Raw genomic sequence first — 23,210 nt, 5'->3', positions numbered from 1 at the left:
CCGACAAATAGCGACACCGCGACCTGGAGGCTCTACTCCAGCCACTCACCATCCTGTATTAGAACTATATCTCTGTTACTTCACTGTAGCTGGATTAATTTTATTTCTCTGATGTAATGTATCTGTCTCTGTGTATATCTCTGTCTGTACATGCGTGTTTCTATATATGTGTGTGTATCTGAGAATATGTGTGAATGTTTATGTGCCTGTGTCTGTATACCTGTGTTTGCGGGTGTGTACAACTGTGTGTGTATAATGCATGTGACTCTGTGTACTGTGTGTTTACACGTGTATATACCTGTGTGTGTATGTTTGTGTATCTGTGTGTGTGCAACTCTGTGTATAATGTGTGTGGGTCTGTACACTGTGTGTATACATGTGATTGTATGTCATTATTGTTTCCTCTCTGAGAGTCTTTTAACCATTTCTAAATCTCTCAGAGGTACAATTGTTGAGTCTGATTGCTTTTAGTGATTGCTATTTATGAGTGAGTACAGTGTCTTTCAGCATCTTACTCTGAACAACCGTTTGAGAATAATTCTGAATCTGTCATGCTCCAGGACTCAGTGTCATGATGGATCTTAGTCTGAACATGTGTTTGAGGATTATCCTGTACCTGTCAGGCTCTGTGACTCAGTGGGAGGATGCGGTTCAGGATGTGACCTTTCAATCACTGGGACAGTTTATAAATTTGCATTCATTCCACGTAAATTTCCAGCACAGAAAGAAACCATTGCTGTGGGAGGTTTGAAGCAAACAATGCGTGATAGTTTTGGACCAGCATTTAATATCAGAACACAATTGTGAAAGATAATGTAACCTTCAACCTGATACTGGATTGCTCTGGAAGTTTAACTCAGGCTGTACACATTGATTTGATCTGTGAGACTCAGTCTGATTCTGAGTCAGAATTTTGACATGAATATAAAATGGACCACAGTCTGGAATTGCTGCAGTATCTTCCATCCGGAACAGAGTGAGTGAGGATTTTGCAATAGTTTGCAAGTTACAGCTCAGTTCATAGTCAGCGAAATTATATTGCATCTTTTATTTTCATAAATTAGGTGAGTTTTAAACGAGAATCAGAGTTTGTATCTTTGTCGCTTTCAGCATATCTCAATCTGAGAATGCACCTGATATTTGTGTTTGCAGCTAATGTATTTGTGAGGACACAGTCTGAGGATTAGTACAGCCACCCCTGATGTGAGTGGTGTGGCTGGTATTTCACTCGAATCTCAGAGTACATTATTACGGTTAATTGTGTAATTCTAAACCGGAATCCATGTGTCAGTTGTCTCTGACATTGATTATTTCACTAAGCTGCTCCATTGATACAGTGATGATGAGAATGGGTGAGAATTTGCACTGGGATTTATGGGGCCTCCTGTCAGTGGAACTGAGTTAGGGTGACATGGACACAGCGTCTGTCTCTCCTGCTGTTTGATTGATGGGTTGAAAATGTGTCTCTGGAACTGTTTCTGCTGCCTGAGACTGTGGAACTGATGATCTGTCTGTGTCTCTTTGCTCTGTCAGTGACAATGTACGGATTGTGTGTGGGAAGGAGCTGGCGACACTCTTCCCTGTAACTTGTGTGGAGGAAACATCACATTTATTCATCTTCAGAATATTCTGGTTTTTGTCTGTGGAAACAAATTATATTTTAAAACTCAAGTACAGTCAACAATTAACCAATCACAGGCCAGGGAGAAGAATGTGGAGGTTTTGATTGGCTGACATTTTCAAATTCGAAACTCCCGCCAATTTCAGTGCAGGAAAATCCCAAATAACGGAACGGCTCCATGTTCAGGAAACTATTTGAATCTCACACTTGGTGATCTGTTTATTGATTTTTCCATCCCAGAATCCGGGCGCTATTTTCGGAACAGTTTTAATTTGTCAATCTCTTATCTGTAACCGGCGGTAATAAGACCCCGTTCAGCAATTTAAAACGGAGCAAATCTCAGCTCACTGCAAAAGCAGAAACAGAGATTACCAACCAACTCCTTCACACAGGCTTCACAGGGACAAAGGGAAAGGGCTGATTTCTGAGCCTCTCCTGAAAGCGGCCGGGAATGTTACACTGGGAAGTGTGGAGAGAATCCCCGACTCTATCCAGCCGGTGGAACAGGCAGCTTTGTGTCCGGAGAATAGGGAGGGCCGGGGAGAGGCAGATCTTAAAGCGTTACATTGGACTCAGGTCCTGTGTGTGCTCAAATCTCGATGATTCCGTCCCTGGGAAAACTGCGGAATAAACAGATCAGCGCGAAAATAACCTCTTCATTCCCGCCTTTACTGTGTCCCGAGAGCGGGAAACACATCACCCGAGAGAAAAAATAGTAATTTCCTTATGAGTTTAACTCACCAGTTGTTAAACTCTGAATATAGTTATCATTAAATTGAAATAATTCCCTCCTGAAATTGTGTTTCTCCTCATTGTCCGTCACAAATGCCAGACTGCGTTTAAAATCGGCTCTCAATTCAGTTTGATTCTCTTCTGTGTGAAACTGTCTGTGACGGGCGTGTATGAAGCCACATTCACGACATTCTGGAACGGGACAAATCTCTCTCCTCCACAAAGAGATTTCTCATCAAGTCAATGCGGGAAAAGATGGTGCAGCTTTTTCACAGAGATTGTGGGTGGCTCTTAAAAGAGCCGTTGTGTTTGGGGTGGTTTTCAGTCCATTGTGGAGTTTTACTTGGAGCTGGTGTACTTGGTCACCGCCTTTGTCCCTTCCGACACGGCGTGCTTGGCCAGTTCCCCGGGCAGCAGCAGGCGCACGGCGGTCTGGATCTCCCGGGAGCTAATGGTACGGCGCTTGTTGTAATGGGCCAGGCGGGAAGCCTCACCCGCGATGCGCTCGAAAATATCGCTGACGAACGAATTCATGATGCTCATGGCCTTGGAGGAGATGCCGGTGTCGGGGTGAACCTGCTTCATCACTTTGTAGATGTAGATGGAGTAACTCTCCTTCCTCGACCTTCGCCGCTTCTTGCCGCCCTTTACTGCAGGTTTCTTAATGACTTTCTTGGCTCCCTTCTTGGAAGCTGGTTTCGATGTTGGTTTCTTCTCGTCAGCCATCTTCAATTTCACCCAGAAATAAAGCAAACCCCTTCCGAGCGCTGATTAAATAGACAGAGCCTCACTTCTATGCTAATGAGGAATGGGGAAAGGAATGATTGTGATTGGACATTGTGAGAATGAGGACAGCCAGTTATGTTCTGTTCATTTGATTGGATATAACAACAGTCCAATCGGATTTAGGATTTTCCACCAATCAGAAACCAGCTTACTACAAACAGGAAATACATTTCAGAAAGAATGTCTCCAGTCCCAGTTTGTCAGTGTGTAAAGATCGACCGGGGAAAGTGACCTGGCTGTCGGTGAGAGGGACCCTTCACCACAGAGGGATTTACAACACCAGGTTAAAGTCCAACAGGTTTGTTTCGATGTCACTAGCTTTCGGAGCGCTGCACCTTCCTCAGGTGAATGTAGAGGTATGTTCCAGAAACATATATATAGACAAATTCAAAGATGCCAGACAATGCTTGGAATGTGAGCATTAGCAGATGATCCCGTACCAGCCTCCCCGAACAGGCGCCGGAATGTGGCGACTAGGGGTTTTTCACAATAACTTAATTGAAGCCTACTTGCGACAATAAGCGATTTTCATTTCATTTTTTTTCATTTCATTAAATTTTTACAGATCGAGAGATGGGGTAACCCCAGGTTAAAGAGGTGTGAATTGTGTCAAGTGAATTGTGACACAATTCAAACCCCTTTTACCTGGGCTTACCCCATCTCTGGATCTGTAAAGATTGTCTGGCATCTTTGAATCTGTCTGTATATATGTTTCTGGAACATACCTGATTATGTATGTAATATTATTCATGTACAGGGGGGAGGGGGATATGGAGGGTTGTTTTTCTGGACTGTGTTTTGTACTTTACCCTGGTGGGTTTCTTTTTCATTTTGTTATTGATATTTTATGAAAACCTTCAATAAAAATGTTTTAAAATAAAATAAAATAATTGTGGGAGGGTTCATGATGATGTGATTAGGCAAGAATTAGGAAGCATAAGATGGGAACAGAAACTGTCAGGGAAAAGCACAAATGAAAAGTGGAGCTTGGTCAAGGAACATATACTGCGTGTCCTTGATAGGTATGTCCCTGTCTGGCAGGGAGCAAATGGCCGTGAGAGGGGACCATGGTTCACAAAAGAGGTTGAATGTCTTGTCAAGAGGAAAAAGGAAGCGTATGTAAGGATGAGAAAACAAGGTTCAGTAGGGTTGCTTGAGGGTTAGAAGGTAGCAAGGAACTAGCTTAAAAAAGAGCTTAGGAGAGCTAGGAGGGGGCATGAGAAGTCCTTGGCGGGTCGGATCAAGGAAAATCACAAGGCTTTTTACTCTTATGTGAGAAATAAAAGAATGACCAGGGTGAGGTTAGGGCCGGTCAAGGACAGTAGTGGAAATTTCTGTGTGGCATCAGAAGAGACAGGAGAGGCGTTGAATGAATACTTTTCTTCAGTATTCACCGAAGAGAGGGGCTATGCTATTTGTGATTTTAATAAATGACTTGGAGGAGGGGGCTGAAGGGTGGGTCAGTAAATTTGCTGATGACACCAAGATTGGTGGAGTAGTGGATGAGGTGGAGGGCTGTTGTAGGCTGCAAAGAGACATTGATATGATGCAGAGCTCAGCCGAAAAATGGCAGATGGAGTTTAACCCCTGCTAAGTGCGAGGTGATTCATTTTGGTCGGACAAATTTGAATGCGGATTACAGGGTCAACGGCAGGGTTCTGAGGAATGTGAAGGAACAGAGAGGTCTTGGGGTTCATGTCCACAGATCTCTGAAGGTTGCCACTCAAGTGGACAGAGCCGTGAAAATGACCTATAGTGTGTTAGTTTTTATTAACAGGGGGCTTGAGTTTAAGAGCCGTTGGGTTATGCTGCAACTGTACAGGACCCTGATGAGACCACATTTAGAGTATTGTGTGCAGTTCTGGTCACCTCATTATAGGAAGGATGTGGAAGTATTGGAAAGGGTGCAGAGGAGATTTACCAGGATACTGCCTGGATTGGAGGGTAGGTTTATGAGGAAAGGTTGATGGATCTAGAGCTTTTCTCATAGGAGCGAAGGAGGATGAGAGGCGACTTAATAGAGGTTGAAAGATGATGAGGGGGATAGATAGAGCGGACGTTCAGAGACTATTTCCTCGGGTGGATGTAGCTGTTACAAGGGGGCATAACTATAAGGTTTGGGGTGGGAGATATAGGAGGGATGTCCGAGGTAGTTTCTTTACTCAGAGAGTGGTTAGAGTGTGGAATGGACTGCCTGCTGTGATAGTGGTGTCGGACATTTAGGAACTTTCAAGCGGTTATTGGATAGGCACATGGAGCACACCAGAATGACAGGCAGTGGGATAGCTTGATTTTGGTTTCGGACAAAGCCCGGCACAACATCGAGGGCCGAAGGGCCTGTTCTGTGCTGTACTGTTCTATGTTCTAACAACACCAGGTTCAAGTCCCACAGGTGGTGCTTCGAAACAAACCTTTTGGACTTTAACCTGGTGTTGTAAGACTTCTTACTGTGCTCACCCTAGTCCAACGGTGGCATCTCCACATCATCTCTGTGATATATAACATATTTTACTGCTCAGTAACAGGTGTTGGAGAGTGTGCGAGTGTGTGTTTTATCCTCACTGTCTGTCTATCATATACAACATACTTTGCTGCTCACTGATCAGTTGCTGGAGTGTGTGAGTATGTGAGAGTGGCGAGAGTGTGTTTTACCCTCACTCTCCCCCTGAGACATACAATGCATATTTAACTGCTTACTGCTCAGTGACTGGTGTGTGTGAGAGATAGTGTCTGTATGAGAGTGTGAAGTTGTGATTTGCCCTCATTGTTTCTCGGTGATATATGATACTTACTGGTGTGTGTGAGATCTCTCAGTCATGTCTAACACATTGTAATATTCTGTTACCGGTGTGTGTGTGAGCGAGAGAGTGTGAGCAGAAGTGTGTGTGTGGGTATCAGTTTTCTCCTCACTGTCTCTGTGGTATATAATGCATATATTAGTGTCTGCTGCTCAGTCATTGATATGTTTCAGACTGGGTGTGCATGAGAGAGAGCGGGTGTGCATGAGAGAGAGAGCGGGTGTGCATGAGGAGAGCGGGTGTGCGTGAGAGAGAGCGGGTGTGTGAGAGAGAGAGCGGGTGTGTGAGAGAGAGAGCGGGTGTGTGAGAGAGAGAGCGGGTGTGTGAGAGAGAGAGCGGGTGTGCGTGAGAGAGAGCGGGTGTGCGTGAGAGAGAGCGGGTGTGCGTGAGAGAGAGCGGGTGTGCGTGAGAGAGAGCGGGTGTGCGTGAGAGAGAGCGGGTGTGCGTGAGAGAGAGCGGGTGTGCGTGAGAGAGAGCGGGTGTGTGAGAGAGAGAGTGGTTGTGCGTGAGAGAGAGTGGGTGTGCGTGAGAGAGAGTGGTTGTGCGTGAGAGAGAGTGGTTGTGCGTGAGAGAGAGTGGGTGTGTGTGAGAGAGAGCGGGTGTGCGAGAGAGAAAGCGGGTGTGCGAGAGAGAGAGCGGGTGTGCGTGAGAGAGAGCGGGTATGCGTGAGAGAGAGCGGGTATGCGTGAGAGAGATCAGGTGTGCGTGAGAGAGATCAGGTGTGCGTGAGAGAGAGCGTGTGGGCGTGAGAGAGAGCGTGTGGGCGTGAGAGAGAGCGGGTGTGCGTGAGAGAGAGCGGGTGTGCGTGAGAGAGAGCGGGTGTGCGTGAGAGAGAGCGGGTGTGCGTGAGAGAGAGCGGGTGTGCGTGAGAGAGAGAGCGGGTGTGTGAGAGAGCGGGTGTGTGAGAGAGAGAGTGGTTGTGCGTGAGAGAGAGTGGTTGTGCGTGAGAGAGAGTGGGTGTGTGTGAGAGAGAGCGGGTGTGCGTGAGAGAGAGCGGGTGTGTGAGAGAGAGAGCGAGTGTGTGAGAGAGAGCGGGTGTGCGTGAGAGAGAGCGGGTGTGCGTGAGAGAGAGCGGGTGTGCGTGAGAGAGAGAGCGGGTGTGTGAGAGAGCGGGTGTGTGAGAGAGTGGTTGTGCGTGAGAGAGAGTGGGTGTGCGTGAGAGAGAGTGGGTGTGCGTGAGAGAGAGTGGTTGTGCATGAGAGAGAGTGGTTGTGCGTGAGAGAGAGTGGTTGTGCGTGAGAGAGAGTGGTTGTGCGTGAGAGAGAGTGGGTGTGTGTGAGAGAGAGCGGGTGTGCGAGAGAGAGAGCGGGTGTGCGTGAGAGAGAGTGGGTGTGCGTGAGAGAGAGCAGGTGTGCGTGAGAGAGAGCGTGTGGGCGTGAGAGAGAGCGGGTGTGCGTGAGAGAGAGCGGGTGTGCATGAGAGAGAGCGGGTGTGCGTGAGAGAGAGCGGGTGTGCATGAGAGAGAGCGGGTGTGCGGGAGAGAGAGCGGGTGAGCGAGCGAGTGAGCCTATGTGTATTTAACCCTCATTGTCTCTCTTTGATATATAACACATATTTTGCTGTTGCTGCTCAGTTACTGGGGTGTGTGGTGAGAATGTGTTTGACCATCACTGTCTCTGTGATATATGATGCATATTTTACTGCTCCCTGCTCAGTTACTGTTGTGAGAGTGTGTGAATATGAGAGTGTGTGAGTATGAGAGTATGTGAATATGAGAGTGTGTGTGAGAGAATGTGTCACTGTGTGTTTGGGAGTGTCTGAGTGGGAGAAATAGTCTGTGTGACTGTGTGTGTGTTTTACCTTCATTGTCTCGGTGATAAAAAACACATATTTTACTGCTCAGTTACTGATGTGCGAATGTGTGTTTTACCCCCACTGACCCTCTGCGATATAAAACGCATATTTAACTGCTTACTGCTCAGTGACTGGTGTGTATGTGTGTGTGTGAGAGAGAGTCTGCGAAAGAAGCAGCAAGAGTGAGAGAGAGAGAGCGTGAGTGTGTGGGAGAGTTAGTGTTTGCAAGAGAAATAGAGTGAGAGTGTGTTTTACCGGCACTGTCTCTCCGCGATAGATAATGCATATTTTTCCGCTCAGTTACTGGTGTGAGTGTGTGAATGAGATAGCGTATGAGTGTGTGAGAGACAGAATGTGTGTGAGAGAAGTAAATATGAGTTATATAGCATAAAGAGTCAGTGAGGGTAAAGACACACTCTCACTCTCAACACTCACTATCTCTCGCACACACAGACCTGTAACTAAGCAGGAAGCACAAGAATATTCATTATATATCACAGAGAGACAGTGAGGTTACTACACGCACTCATGGATAGATAGTCCCAAAAGATGTGCTGTTAGGTAATTTGGACATTCTGAATTCTCCCTCCGTGTACCCAAACAGGTGTCAGAATGTGGCAACTAGGGGATTTTCACAGGAACTTCATTGCCGTGTTAATGGAAGCCTACTTGTGACAATAAAGATTATTAGAAGATAGAGTCATATTAACCTCAATGTCTCTCTGCAATATATAATGAATATTTTACTGCTTACTGTTCAGTTACTGGTGTGTGGGTGTGTGAGCGAGAGTGTGTGAGTATATTAGTGACTGTGTGTGTGTTTATTCTTACTGTTCAGTTGCTGGCGTGTGAGAGAGAGTGTGTGCGAGTTTTATCCTTAATGTCTCTCGATGATATATATATCACATATTTTAATACTTACTGCTCAGTTACTGGTGTGTGAGAGTGAATGGGTGTGTGTGAGAGAGAGTGAGAGAGAGGAGAGAGAGACAGAGTTGATATTTAATGATTATTGTGCCACTGTTGCTGGTGAGTGAGAGTGTGTGAGTGAAAGTGTGAGTTTTATGCTCAGTGTTTCTATGAAATAAAACATATCTTACTGCTCAGTTATTGTTGTGTTAATGTGTTAGACATATTTAACTGCTTACCACCGGTATGTGTGTGAGTGAGAGTGACTGAGTGTGTGTGAAAGAGAGTCTGTGCGTGTGTATGAGAGAGGGAGCATCTGTGTGTGAGAGATAGCGTGTGTGTGACAGTGTGCGAGTGTGTGTTTTTATGTGATTATATAACAAATATTTTACAGCTTACTGCTCAATTAATGTGTGTGTGTGTGGGAGAGCATGAGTGAGATAGTGTGTGTGAGATGGAGGGAGTGTGGGTGAGATTTTTATCCTCACTGTCTCTCTATGATATAGACACATATTTTACAGCGTACTGCTCAGTTAATGGTGTGTGTGAGTGCCAGTGTCTGTGTGAGAGAGATTGAGTGTAAGTTTTATCCTCACCGTCTCTGTGATGTATTACACATATTTTACTGCTTATGGCTCAATTCCTGGTGTGTGAGAGTGTGTGTGAGAGGGTGAGTCTGTGAGTATGTGTGAGGGATGGTGAATGTGTGTGAGAGCAACAGGGTGAAAAGTGGATGTGCTGCTGATGGGCAGCAGGGTGGCACAGTGGTTAGCACTGCTGCCTCACAGCACCAGAGGCTGGGTTTGATTCTGACCTCAGGCGCCTGTCTGTGCGGAGTTTGGGTTTCCTCCGGGTGCTCCAGTTTCCTCCCACAGTCCAAAGATGTGCAGGTTAGGTTGGTTCAATAGGCTAAACTGTCCCTCGGTAGGGTTACAACGAGATCGTGGGAGATTGGTCTTCGGGTAGCCTGCTCATTCAAAAGGTCAATGCAGACTCGATGGGTTGAATGGCCTCCTTCTGCACTGTAGGGTTTCTATGAGAGAGAGTGTTTTACCCCCTCCCCCCCGCCCCCCCATCTCCTTTGATACACTTCGTCCTGAGTGCTAAATCTATCTGTTTCTTAAAAAGGGCAGCACGGTAGCATTGTGGATAGCACAATTGCTTCACAGCTCCAGGGTCCCAGGTTCGATTCCGGCTTGGGTCACTGTCTGTGCGGAGTCTGCACATCCTCCCCGTATGTGCGTGGGTTTTCTCCGGGTGCTCCGGTTTCCTCCCAAAATCCAAAAATGTGCAGGTTAGGTGGATTGGCCATGATAAATTGCCCTTAGTGTCCAAAATTTCCCTTAGTGTTGGGTGGGGTTACTGGGTTATGGGGATAGGGTGGAGGTGTGGGATTAAGTAGGATGCTCTTTCCAAGAGCCGGTACAGACTCGATGGGCTGAATGGCCTCCTTCTGCACTGTAAATTCAATGATTAAAAAGAAAAAGACCCTCACTGATTCTCTCTGATTTATAACAAATATTTTACTGCTCACAGCACACACACACACTCTCTCCCTCTCACACACACACACACACACTCCAGTCACTGAGCAATAATCAATTAAATATGCAATATATACCACAGAGATACAGCGATGGTAAAACATGCACTCACTCTCTCACTCACACTCTCTCACTCATACTCTCTCACTCAGTCACACAGCAGTAACTGAGCAGTAAGCTGTAAAATGTGTTATACATCATAGAGAGACAGTGAGGGTAAAGCACACACACTCACATATTTTACAGCTTACTGCAAAGTTACTGCTGTGTGACTGAGTGAGAGTGTGAGTGAGAGAGTGAGTGCATGTTTTACCCTCACTGTATCTCTGTGGTATATATTGCATATTTAATTGATTACTGCTCAGTGACTGGTGTGTGTGTGTGAGAGAGGGAGAATGTGTGTGTGAGAGAGAGAGTGTGAGTGAGTGTGTATTAACCTCACAGTCTCTGTGATATACAATTAATATATTCTTGATTACTGCTCAGTTATTGATTTGTGAGTGTGTGGGAGAGACAGTGCGTGGGTGTGAGAGAGTGTATGAGAGACAGAGTGTGAGTGAGTGTGTATAAACCTCTCTGTTTCTGTGTGCGATATATGACATATTTTACTGCTTAATGCTCAGTTATTGGTGTGTGTGTGTTTCACCCTCAGACTCCCTGTGATATTCACTGCATATATAGTGCTTCCTGCTGAGTTACTTGTGAGTGAGCATGTGCATGAGAAAACGCGAGTGTGTGTTTTACCCTCACTGTCTATTTATGATATATGGCATATTTTACTGCTTCTTGCTCAGTTGTTGGTGTCTGAATGTGTGAGTGTGTTCTCCACGGTAGCTGTCTGTCTTTGTTATAGGTCAAGTGTTAGGGGGAAACTTAATTTGACTCACTAACACTCTGTCTCTGTGCTTGCATTTGTAGCTGTCTGTCTCTGTTATGGGATTCTGGGTTTAATCTCTATCTGTAATATTATTTACAGATACACGAGAGGACAGGTAATCTCAGTCTGTCCACCTCTCTGATGTGCAAGATTTTACTGTGTTTTCTGTACTTGTCAATATCTGTTTTGTGAGTTAAGGGTGAACATTCTGTTCAGTATTCATCCTCCATTATTACTTTTAGTGCTAACATTGATATGTTAAATGATCTATTTCCATGTCTGTTTCATGAGAATGACACTGTACCATTATATCTGAGATTGTGTGAGATATTTGGATGGGAATTTTATATTTTGTTTTGGGAGGTATCTCGGTAGAAGTTTATGATTATTTCTGCACTTTTCAATAAGCTGTACTATCCGACCTTTTACTTGTACCAAAGGTTCACAACTTGTGAGATGAAAGGATGGCCTGACAATTTGATAAGTGTCCCTTTGGAGAACAATGTAAATGCATCATTTTTCTGTTAATGCCTTATTCAAGTGCTTTGCTTCTGATATATTTTAAACTAAGAAAGTTTTTTAAAAAGTGCCAATGGATACTTGCACATTGATTGCTGAATCTATAGCCTAATTAATACTATACTGATTACTTTACAGATGAAACGCTGTTGTCAAAAGTTGATCCAACATTCCATGAGAGAGTAGGGGTGAATTGTGGAAAATTATGCCACCTGTCCTCTCGTGTATCTGTAAATAATATTTACATTTTCTCCAGAAGTCCAGATTTACTTGAATTTCTTCAATTGGATAATGAGGACTGTTGGATTGGACATGTTCATCTGGGACTTGAGGTCTCTGCGAATCTGACTGCTTCTGCTCTGTGACGGTGGAGCTGATGTTGTGTCTGTGTCTCTGCAATGTTGGATCTACTTACAGTCAGTTAGAAGGAGACGCCTGTACATTCATGTTGCTGAGGAATCATCATCATCATCTTGGAACTCATCTTTTCATCTGTTGAACGAGGAAGAAGAAAAAAAAAATTCTTGTAAGTTAGGGTCAGATGAGGCCAATGATAGATCAATGCATTCTTTCAACTGATAATCAGTAAAATAAAGAAAATACTCTCCAAATCCTAACCCAGAATCAGACAAATAAGCCAGGCCCTGAAAAAGCTCTCCCCCCCCCCCCCCCCCCGCCCGCCGTTCACTCCAAGTCCCGGAACAAGATCGTGCTCCGCTGCGCCTCTTGCAAAACAGCGCCCGATTTTCCCTGAACACCCCCCGAGTCAGTAATGATCTCTGAGCCTCTTTGCTCACACTCCCAGATGGATGTGCTGCTGCAATGAGAACGCTGTTTCCTCGCTGACCTGGGCCCTGACATTGACATTTCACTCAGTTTCAACAAAGCGATTCCACTCACTGACCAAATGGAGTGTGCGGGAGAGGGGCTGCGCATGCGCTCTAAATATCTGAATGACGACAGGCAAGCGGTTACGCCGGGCATGCGCAGATCCCCCAGCAATTCCGCGTTGAGAATCAATTCCCCATTTCACTGTCATCGCATAGAGAGCAAAACATCCTCGAGAGCCCAACACGGGGGGACTGTGTGTGTGGCTGCAAATGGCCCTGCGCCCTCGGGCTCAACCAATCACCTTTGTAGCTGTGTGTTTGTCCCAATGTGAGGTTCAATTTGCAGTCATTGCCTGCAGCTTGTTTGTTATTACACTGTCACTCAGCCCCTCAAACTCACACTTTCTGCAAACTACCATTTCACTGACTGACTTCATTTTTCATAGAAGCACACAATTTATTTTCAAAAATATACTTCATTTATAAAATCCCTTGAAATAAACATGGTCAAACATTTCAAATTGTCATCACAATAACATCGTTTCGTACAATAATATTTACATTTTCTCCAGAGCTCCAGATTTACTTGAATTTCTTCAGTTGGATAATGAGGACATTACACACATTTCAATATTTACATTACAATTCTTCTCAAAATATTTACATCAGTCATGTTCCACCCTGTAAAGCTTCAATAATTTTAAACATTTAGTGTTAATCACACATACGAGGTGGATTTTACACAGTTACCAGCCCCTCTTTAGTGTTACTCACACAGACCCGGGGTTTTACCCGGTTACCAGCCTCTTGGTGTACATTTGCTGCAAAAACTTACACAGTGGCCTTTCCACATCACAGTGGCCTTTCTCCATTGAGCCTTGGTGCCGGGTACCCCAAGCTTGAGTGCGTCCCTCAGCACGGAGTCCTGGACTTTGGAATGTGCCAGACTGCAACACTCAGTCGAGGCCAATTCTTTACCCTGGAAGATCAACAGGTTACGGGCAGACCAAAGAGAGTCTTTCACCGAGTTTATGATCCTCCAGCAGCAGTTGATGTTTGTCTCAGTGTCCCCCCCTGGGAATAGCCCGTAGAGCACAGAATCCTGTGTCACAGAGCTGCTCGGGTTGAACCTGGACAAATCCCACTGCATCTCTTAAACGAAGAACAATACAGCACAGGAGCAGGACCTTCGGCCGTCCAAACCTGTACCGGTCATGATACCAAACTTTGCCAAAACCCTCAGCACTTCCTTGTGCCGTATCCCTCTCTACCCATCCGATCCATGTGTTTGTCAAGATGATTTTTGACCGCCATAATGTAGCTGCTTCCACAACCTCCCCTGGCAATGCTCTCCCCACTGTCTGCGTAAAAAACCTGCCTCGCACATCCTCTGTAAACTTTACCCTGTGCACCTTAAATCTATGCCCCCTGGTGACTGGCCCCTCCACCCTGGGAAAGATTGCCTGCCCATTCACTCTGTCCATGCCGCTCATAATTTGGTCGGCCTTTATCAGATCACACCTCCGTCTTTCTAATGAAAACAGTCCGAGTCTATTCAGCCTCTCCATAAAGCTCACTTTCCAGACCAGGCAACAGCCTGATAAACCTCCTCTGCATCCTCTCCAAAGCCTGCACAGCCTTCTGGTAAGGTGGCGACCAGAATTGTGCACAATATTCCAAGTGCGTCCTTACCAAGGTACTGTACAGCTGTAGCATAACTTGCCAGTTTTTATACTTAATGCCCCGTCCAATGAAAGCTGGCATTCCGTCTGCTTTGTTGACAACCTTGTCCACTTCCGTTGCCGCCTTCAAAGATCTGTGGACCTGCGTGCCCAGATCTCTCCGACTTTCTGTATTCCTAAGAATTTTGCCATTTACGGTATATTTCCCCTCTATGTTAAACCTACCAAAATGCATTACCTCCCGTTTGTCCAGATTAAACTCCATTTGCCATTTCTCTGCCCAAGTCTCCATCCTATGTATGTCCTGCTGTATCCTCTGACAATCCTCAACACTCTCTGCCACTCCCACCAACCTTGGTGTCATCCATGAACTTTCACTCTCCAGACCTTATTTGGAAAGGCACATTCCACATGGAGGCGAGTGACCATTTCGCGCCCCCCACCCTCCCCCAGCCACTTCGAGGGCAGCGTGTGACGGCGTTGAGAATTCGGGAGTGCAGGAAGGATCTCCCGGGAGAGCCCTGCTCACCACCAGCCAAGCTGGGGCTTGGTGCTTGTTTGAAAGTTCTGGTGATGAGATGATCTGCCAGATGCCTCTGAGAGTCCGCTCAGGGGAACCATCTGACATGATCCACCATCTCTTTTTCCCGAAGGGCCTCGAGGACATTACGTGCAGACCACTGCTTGATTGCCTTGTGGTCAAAGGTGTTTTCCTGAACAAATGTTTCCATGAGGGACAGGTGTTACGATATGGTCCAACTACCAGAGCATCCTGCGGCAATGAGGCCAGACCCATCGTTCGTAACACCGGGGACAGGTAGAACCTCAGTACGTAGTGACACTTGGTGTTTGTGTACTGGGGATCCACGCACAGCTTGATGTAGCCACACACAAAGGTGGACATCAGGGGGAGGCCAGCCTTGTGTATGTTTCTCCCTCCATTATCCAGAGATTTGTACATGCTGTCCCTTCTGTTTGTATATGGGTCCCTGTGATCTCCAGATGAACTTGATGGTGGCTCGGGTGACTGCTGCGCGCAGGACTGGGGAATGGGCCAGACCTGCGCCACGTCCAGCAACACCGAGATCCTTCCCATATAATTACGGCAGTGCAGGAGGCCATTCAGTCCATCGAGTCCACAGCGACTCTCTGAAAGAGCAAACCTACCCAGGCCCACTCCCTCGCAACTCCACCTAACACACACACGGAGACACAAAGGGCTAATTTAGCATGGCAAATCCACCGAACCTGCGTATCTTTGACTGTGGGAGGAAACCCACACAGACACAGAATGTCAGGGTCAGAGTGAACCCGGGTCCCTGGCGCTGTGAGGCAGCAGTGCTGACCACTGTGCAGCCCATCATGTTGCAGTTGTACGTGTTGTTCAGCGCGCTCTTTTCACTTCTGTTTGGAATATAAAATGTGGGTTGGAGCAGGCAGGAGGAGGAGCTGGATGATCAAAGACATTTCACTGCTCTGTCTGTCACTCAGTCTGCTCCCCGCCTCTCTTTCTCAGTCAGGTCGGGGCGGGCTGTATAAAAATGGAAAGTGCAGCAGCTCGTCTCATTCAGCAGCGATTTGACTCAAGAAGCATCATGTCTGGTAGAGGGAAAGGAGGCAAAGGACTGGGCAAAGGCGGAGCAAAGCGGCACCGCAAAGTGCTTCGTGATAACATCCAGGGCATCACCAAACCAGCAATCCGCCGCCTGGCTCGCCGTGGCGGCGTCAAGCGCATCTCGGGTTTGATCTATGAGGAGACTCGCGGGGTGCTGAAGGTTTTCCTGGAGAATGTGATCAGGGACGCGGTCACCTATACTGAACACGCCAAGCGCAAGACCGTCACCGCCATGGATGTGGTTTACGCTCTCAAACGCCAGGGCCGCACTCTCTATGGATTCGGCGGCTGAGGAAATCCATTTGACAATTTAACAAAACCCAAAGGCTCTTTTCAGAGCCGCCCAAATCCTCACATTGAGAGCACTGACCTGAGAATGGCAGCAGCAATAATGTACCGAGCAGGTTTACGAGTAAGGAGGCAAAATAAACCAATATTTCCTCTCGTTGATCTCTCTTTTCACATTACAAGGCGACATGAATCTGCTGGAGAGTCTGAATCACAAAAGCTTTCTCCGAAGTCAGACCTGTAACCGCACATAGTGAACATTGTAATGGGAGCGGGAATGAATTCTGAAACCCCGCAGACCCATTGCCCATAAATGGTCAGTTTAGGAAAGCCTGCCGGCTAAAAACTGCCGTCCCCCGGTAAATACCAACAATACAGGGGAAGCTCATTCCAGCCGGAAGCCTCTGGGAAATTCTCACAAACACGGCACTAAGCAGATCGAGAACAGGTCACCCTTTTTCAGATAAAGTGAGTGGCTCTGAAAAGAGCCTTTGTGTTATTAGATTAAAGAATGGTCGCTTCACTTCTTGCCGGCGCCAGCGCTGCTTTTCTTGGGCAGCAGCACGGCCCTGAGCGATGGTCACCCCTCCCAGCAGCTTGTTGAGCTCCTCGTCGTTGCGGACGGCCAGCTGCAGGTGCCTGGGGATGATGCGGGTCTTCTTGTTGTCCCGGGCCGCGTTGCCGGCCAGCTCGAGGATTTCAGCGGTCAGATACTCGAGCACAGCAGCCAGATAGACCGGGGCTCCGGCCCCCACACGCTGGGCATAGTTGCCCTTTCTCAGGTGCCTGTGAACACGGCCCACCGGGAACTGCAGTCCAGCCCGGGAGGAGCGAGACTTGGCCTTGGCCCGAGCTTTACCGCTGGTCTTTCCTCTTCCAGACATTGTCCCAATCTCACAAACACTTTCACACAGAATGAGGAAACCCGCCCACATTCACTTCTCTTATAGCTTCAGGAGGAGTGGCGGTGCACACATTGCTGATTGGTTATCTGAACAACACTGTGGAGCCTGCCACAAACTGACCAATCAGATGTCTGTTTGAAGCACCAATCAGGAGACTCCACGGTGCTGAGGGCGGAAAGTTTGGGCGCCAAATGTTCAGATTCCAACCGAATATTTATTTCAAAGCTTAAAAGAGCGCGAAAAGATAAAATTGAACAGGGACCGTAAAATATGTGGATAAATCATTTGTGTTTTGAGTATAAGATTGTTGGATTCTCTCTCTTTCCCGAGTCCAGTTTCCCTTTATCGGTCAGTTTCTGATTTCAGGTTTTCTCTCTAACAGAACAAACCCAAAATAAATTAAAGCAAAATAATGCGGATGCTGCAAATGTGAATTAATGAGAAAATGCTGGAAAAACTCAGCATATCTGGGAGAATCTGTGGAGAGAAACGTTTAGGATCTGTAGAAGGGACATTTAGATCCGAAACGTTAACTGACTCCACAGGTTTAATCCGGCTGCTGTTTAAAACGCTCTCAGCCGTCGGCTGTGTCTAATTTATAGCCATCTGCAAACTATAACATTTGTTCCCATTGTAGACTGCTCCCGCTTCCTCAGTGTTAAAAGTGGAGTGAGCAGTTTGGAGCTCGTGTCAGTATTGAAATGGAGTTTTCCCACCACCGGGGTGCTCCAAATAAACTGATCGATTATTGAGAGTAACCCTGAACATAAATGCAAAGGGAGGTTTTGGAGTTCTATTCTCTCCAAATCCAGCTACAACGCCGAGTATGAACGAGTCAGAGGCCAAAGCGTCACCGAGCAGTCACTAAATGATTGGACTTTATAGACAAGACACAAAGATCGACAGGACGATAACTCGGCATTACACAGGATGTTGTTCTAGTGAAACGCTATTAAAACAGGTTTGGCTATTCATAATAGAAATAAACCAGTAATTTAAAAATTATGGTTTGGCTGCTTTCCAGAAGTTGTGAGTGGCTCTTAAAAGAGCCGTTGGGTTTGATGAGTTTGAGAACAGTTTTACTTGGAGCTGGTGTACTTGGTCACCGCCTTTGTCCCTTCCGACACGGCGTGCTTGGCCAGTTCCCCGGGCAGCAGCAGGCGCACGGCGGTCTGGATCTCCCGGGAGCTGATGGTGCTGCGCTTGTTGTAATGGGCCAGGCGGGAAGCCTCACCCGCGATGCGCTCGAAAATATCGTTGACGAACGAGTTCATGATGCTCATGGCCTTGGAGGAGATGCCGGTGTCGGGGTGAACCTGCTTCATCACTTTGTAGATGTAGATGGAGTAACTCTCCTTCCTCGACCTTCGCCGCTTCTTGCCGCCCTTTACTGCCGGTTTCTTAATGACTTTCTTGGCTCCCTTCTTGGAAGCTGGTTTCGATGTTGGTTTCTTCTCGTCAGCCATCGTCAATATCACCCAGAAATAAAGCAAACCCCTTCCGAGCGCTGATTAAATAGACAGAGCCTCACATCTATGCTAATGAGGAATGGGGAAAGGAATGATTGTGATTGGACATTGTGAGAATGAGGACAACCAGTTATGTTCCGTTTATTTGACTGGATATAAAAACAGACGAATCAGAATTAGGATTTTGCACCAATCATAAACCTCAGATTACAATCATATTACAGTACGAAGTCTTACAACACCAGGTTAAAGTCCATCAGGTTTGTTTCGATGACACTAGCTTTCGGAGCGCTGCTCCTTCCTCAGGTGTACTCACTCTCTGATACAGTGTGTGTGTGTGGAATACACTTATGCTCTGATACAGTCTGTGAGGATTTAGTCACCTGAGGAAGGAGCAGCGCTCCGAAAGCTAGTGACATCGAAACAAACCTGTTGGACTTTAACCTGGTGTTGTAAGACTTCGTACTGTGCTCACCCCAGTCCAACGCCGGCATCTCCACATCATGGCAATCATATTGCAAACAAGGAATACATTTCAGAAAGAATGGCTCCAGTCCCAGTTTGTCAATGTGTAAAGATCCACCGGGAAAAGTCACCTGGCTGTCGGTGAGAGGGACCCTTCAGCACAGAGAGACTCTGCGGGAGTGTGGGATTCATTCAGGAACTGTGAGTGTCTTGTAATATGTGAGAGTGTGGGATTTACTCACTCTCTGATACAGTTTGTGTGTGTGGGATTTACTCACTCTCTGATACAGTGTGTGAGTGTGGGATTTACTCATTCTGTGATACAGTGTGTGAGTGTGGGATTTATTCACTCTCTGATACAGTGTGTGAGTGTGGGATTTACTCACTCTCTGATACAGTTTGTGTGTGTGGGATTTACTCACTCTCTGATACAGTGTGTGAGTGTGGGATTTACTCATTCTGTGATACAGTGTGTGAGTGTGGGATTTATTCACTCTCTGATACAGTGTGTGAGTGTGGGATTTACTCACTCTCTGATACAGAGTGTGAGTGTGGGATTTACTCACTCTGTGATACAGTGTGTGAGTTTGGGATTTACTCACTCTCTGATACAGTGTGTGAGTGTGGGGTTTACTCACTCTCTGATACAGTGTGTGAGTGTGGGATTTACTCACTCTCTGATACAGTGTGTGTGTGGGATTTACTCTCTCTGATACAGTGTGTGAGTGTGGGATTTACTCACTCTGATACAGTGTGTGAGTGTGGGATTTACTCACTCTCTGATACAGTGTGTAAGTGTGGGATTTACTCACTCTCTGATACAGTGTGTGTGAGTATTACTCTAGCTAAGGCCTAACCAATGTTTTATACAGTTCCTGCATCACCTGCCTTTTCTTAAACTCTGTGCCTCGGCGAATAGAGACAAGGATACCATAGGCCCGGGGTTTTCAAGCTCAGGGTCGTGACCTGTGGGTGGATCTCGGGAAGGTTTCAGGAGGGTGGTAGTGATCCAGATCGCGGAAGGAATGGCCAACGGTCACGACTAGTGTTTACAAATGCCAACCATGATGGACGTTTGAGATTGTCGGCCATTCCGCGCATGTGTCTCTTATCAAGCAGTGCGCAGTCCTGGAGCCCAGCAAGTAGGACTGGCTCCTCCTGATGTCAGTGCGTTGTCCCGGGCCTGTTTTGTTCAGCAAATTCTGGAGTCCTCCCGCCGGAGGCGGCGCCAGCGAGCAGGTCACACGACCCGTACGCTGACATCACGTGTTCTGGGCCCGAGAGAGATTCCTCCATTTTGCAGCTGCCAGCAGTGCTGGAGTGAACTCCAGGGCCTCTGGTGAACAACCCATGAAGAAGCTGAAAACAGGAACAAAGCAGCACAACGATGAGTATTTGAGGGGTGGGTTTATAAATTGTGCCACTGCAATCAGGAGTCAAATTTCCTGGGTGTTACATACAGGGAATTACTGGCAAATGAATGTTTAAAACCCTCAAAATGTCAAAGACATTTGAAGACTAAGCAGGGCGAGTTCCAGGACAAAGCTCTGTAATTTTTTTCAACGGATGCAGTGAGATCTTCAATCATCAGCTGAAGTCATTATCAGAAATGTAACATTGAATAACAAAGCAAGTGAGATCGTGGGGACCAAGCAGGCTCACCTGTCACATTAAAGGCAAGTGAAAATGGTGGGTGTGTGTGAGAGAGAGTGGGTGTGTGTGAGAGAGAGTGGGTGTGTGTGAGAGAGAGTGGGTGTGTGTGAGAGAGAGTGGGTGTGTGTGAGAGAGAGTGGGTGTGTGTGAGAGAGAGTGGGTGTGAGTGAGAGAGAGTGGGTGTGAGTGAGAGAGAGTGGGTGTGTGTGAGAGAATGGGTGCGTGTGAGAGAGAGTGGGTGGGTGTGAGAGAGTGGGTGTGTGTGAGAGAGAGTGGGTGTGTGTGGAGAGTGGGTGTGTGTGAGAGAGAGTGGGTGGGTGTGAGAGAGAGTGGGTGTGTGTGTGAGAGAGAGTGGGTGTGTGTTTGTGAGAGAGTGGGTGTGTGTGAGAGAGTGGGTGTGTGTGAGAGAGAGTGGGTGTGTGTGAGAGAGTGGGTGTGTGTGAGAGAGAGTGGGTGCATGTGAGAGAGAGTGGGTGGGTGTGGAGAGTGGGTGTGTGTGAGAGAGAGTGGGTGGGTGTGAGAGAGAGTGGGTGTGTGTGTGAGAGAGAGTGTGTGTGTGTGTGAGAGAGAGTGGGTGTGTGTGAGAGAGTGGATGTGTGTGAGAGAGAGTGGGTGTGTGTGGAGAGTGGGTGTGTGTGAGAGAGAGTGGGTGGGTGTGAGAGAGAGTGGGTGTGTGTGTGAGAGAGAGTGTGTGTGTGTGTGAGAGAGAGTGGGTGTGTGTGAGAGAGTGGGTGTGTGTGAGAGAGTGGGTGTGTGTGAGAGAGAGTGGGTGTGTGTGCGAGAAAGAGTGGGTGTGTGTGAGAGAGTGGGTGGGTGTGAGAGAGAGTGGGTGGGTGTGAGAGAGAGTGGGTGGGTGTGAGAGAGAGTGGGTGGGTGTGAGAGAGTGGGTGTGGGTGTGAGAGAGTGGGTGTGTGTGAGAGAGAGTGGGTGTGTGTGGAGAGTGGGTGTGTGAGAGAGAGAGTGGGTGGGTGTGAGAGAGAGTGTGTGTGTGTGAGAGAGAGTGGGTGTGTGTGCGAAAGAGAGTGGGTGTGTGTGCGAGAGAGAGTGGGTGTGTGTGAGAGAGAGTGGGTGTGTGTGAGAGAGTGGGTGTGTGTGAGAGAGAGTGGGTGTGTGTGGAGAGTGGGTGGGTGTGAGAGAGAGTGGGTGGGTGTGAGAGAGAGTGGGTGGGTGTGAGAGAGTGGGTGTGTGTAAGAGAGAGTGGGTGTGTGAGAGAGTGTGTGTGCGTGTGTGAGAGAGAGTGGGTGTGTGTTTGTGAGAGAGTGGGTATGTGTGAGAGAGAGAGGGGATGTGTGTGTGTGAGAGAGAGTGCCTGTGTGTGAGAGAGAGTGGGTGTGTGTGAGAGAGTGGGTGTGTGTGAGAGGAAGTGGGTGTGTGAGAGAGAGTGGGTGTGTGTGAGAGAGAGTGGGTGTGTGTAGAGAGAGTGGGTGTGTGTGAGAGAGTGGATGTGTGTGTGAGTGTGTTTGTGAGAGAGTGGGTGTGTGTGAGAGTGCATGTGTGTGAGAGAGTGTGTGTGTGTGTGTGAGAGAGTGGGTGCGTGTGAGAGAGACTGGGTGCGTGAGAGAGAGACTGGGTGCGTGAGAGAGAGACTGGGTGCATGTGAGAGAGACTGGGTGCATGTGAGAGAGAGTGGGTGTGTGTGTGAGAGAGTGGGTGCGTGTGAGAGAGACTGGGTGCGTGAGAGAGAGACTGGGTGCGTGAGAGAGAGACTGGGTGCATGTGAGAGAGACTGGGTGCATGTGAGAGAGAGTGGGTGTGTGTGAGAGAGAGTGGCTGTGTGAGAGAGAGAGTGGGTGTGTGAGAGAGAGTGGGTGGATGTGTGTGTGAGTGGGTGTGCGCGAGAGGGTTGGTGTGTGAGAGAGAGAGAGTGGATGTGTGTGTGAGTGTGTTTGTGAGAGAGTGGGTGTGTGTGAGAGAGTGCGTGTGTGAGCGAGTGAGCCTCTGTATTTTACATTGTCACTCTTTGATATGTAACAAATATTTTACTCTTGCTGCTCTGTTACTGGGGTGTGTGTGTCTGTGAGAGAGAGAGTGTGTTTTACCATCACGGTCTCTGTGATATATGATGCATATTTTACTGCTTACTGCTCAGTTACTGTTGTGTCAAAGAGTGTGTGAATATCAAAGTTTGTGAATATGTGAGTGTGTGTGAGGAAGTGTGTGCGAGGGAATGTGTCACTATGTCTGCAAGAGTGTATGAGTGTGAGAAATAGTCTGCGTGAGTGTGTGTGTTTTACCTTCATTGTCTCTGTGATATTTCACACATATTTTACTGCTCAGTTACTGGTGTGCGAGTGTGTTTATCCTCACTATCTGGCTATCATATATAATATATTTTACTGCTTACTGCTCAGTTACTTCAGTGTGAGAGTGGCGAGAGTGTGTTTTACCCTCACTGTCCCTCTGCGATATATAACACATATTTAACTGCTTACTGCTCAGTGACTGGTGTGTCCATGTGTGATGCAGTCTGAGAGAGAGGGACTAGGAGTGTGAGAGAATGAGTGTGTGTGAGAGTTAGTGTTTGCCAGAGAAATAGTGAGTGTGTGTCACACTGTCTCTCATTGTCCCTCTGTGATATATAAAGCATATTTTACCACTCAGTTACTGGTGTGTGTGTGTGTGTGTGTGTGAAGAGAGAGTGTATGAGTGTGTGTGAGAGAGAATGTGTGAGAGAGAGTGAAATACGAGTTATATAGCACAGAGACAGTGAGGGTTAACACAAA

At 47.1% G+C, this 23,210-nt stretch overlaps 2 protein-coding genes across 2 annotated transcripts; both read right to left on the bottom strand.

Annotated features, from left to right (window-relative positions):
- Positions 1–1,583: 1,583 nt before the first annotated feature.
- Positions 1,584–16,201, bottom strand: LOC140400067 (histone H2B-like). Its single transcript, XM_072489547.1, has 3 exons — positions 16,078–16,201; positions 11,996–12,072; positions 1,584–3,151 (listed from the first exon to the last, which is right to left on the bottom strand). The coding sequence occupies exon 3, from the start codon at positions 3,077–3,079 to the stop codon at positions 2,693–2,695; it is 387 nt and encodes a 128-aa protein (XP_072345648.1). The 5' UTR covers positions 3,080–3,151; positions 11,996–12,072; positions 16,078–16,201; the 3' UTR covers positions 1,584–2,692.
- Positions 16,202–17,905: 1,704 nt separating this feature from the next.
- Positions 17,906–18,633, bottom strand: LOC140400159 (histone H2B-like). The gene has a single exon (XM_072489625.1). It carries the CDS (start codon positions 18,364–18,366, stop codon positions 17,980–17,982), a length of 387 nt encoding a protein of 128 aa, XP_072345726.1. The 5' UTR covers positions 18,367–18,633; the 3' UTR covers positions 17,906–17,979.
- Positions 18,634–23,210: the final 4,577 nt, after the last annotated feature.

This window comes from Scyliorhinus torazame, chromosome 24 (genome assembly GCF_047496885.1).
Source record: "Scyliorhinus torazame isolate Kashiwa2021f chromosome 24, sScyTor2.1, whole genome shotgun sequence".
Classification (NCBI taxonomy): Eukaryota; Metazoa; Chordata; class Chondrichthyes; order Carcharhiniformes; family Scyliorhinidae; genus Scyliorhinus; species Scyliorhinus torazame.
Note: the sequence above shows the minus strand (reverse complement) of the source record. Positions and strands in the feature narration are given on the sequence as shown.

Bases quoted from the DNA above. Each gene is read 5' to 3' on its own strand.
- LOC140400159 (XM_072489625.1), bottom strand. From the start codon at position 18,366: ATGGCTGACGAGAAGAAACCAACATCGAAACCAGCTTCCAAGAAGGGA.
- LOC140400067 (XM_072489547.1), bottom strand. From the start codon at position 3,079: ATGGCTGACGAGAAGAAACCAACATCGAAACCAGCTTCCAAGAAGGGA.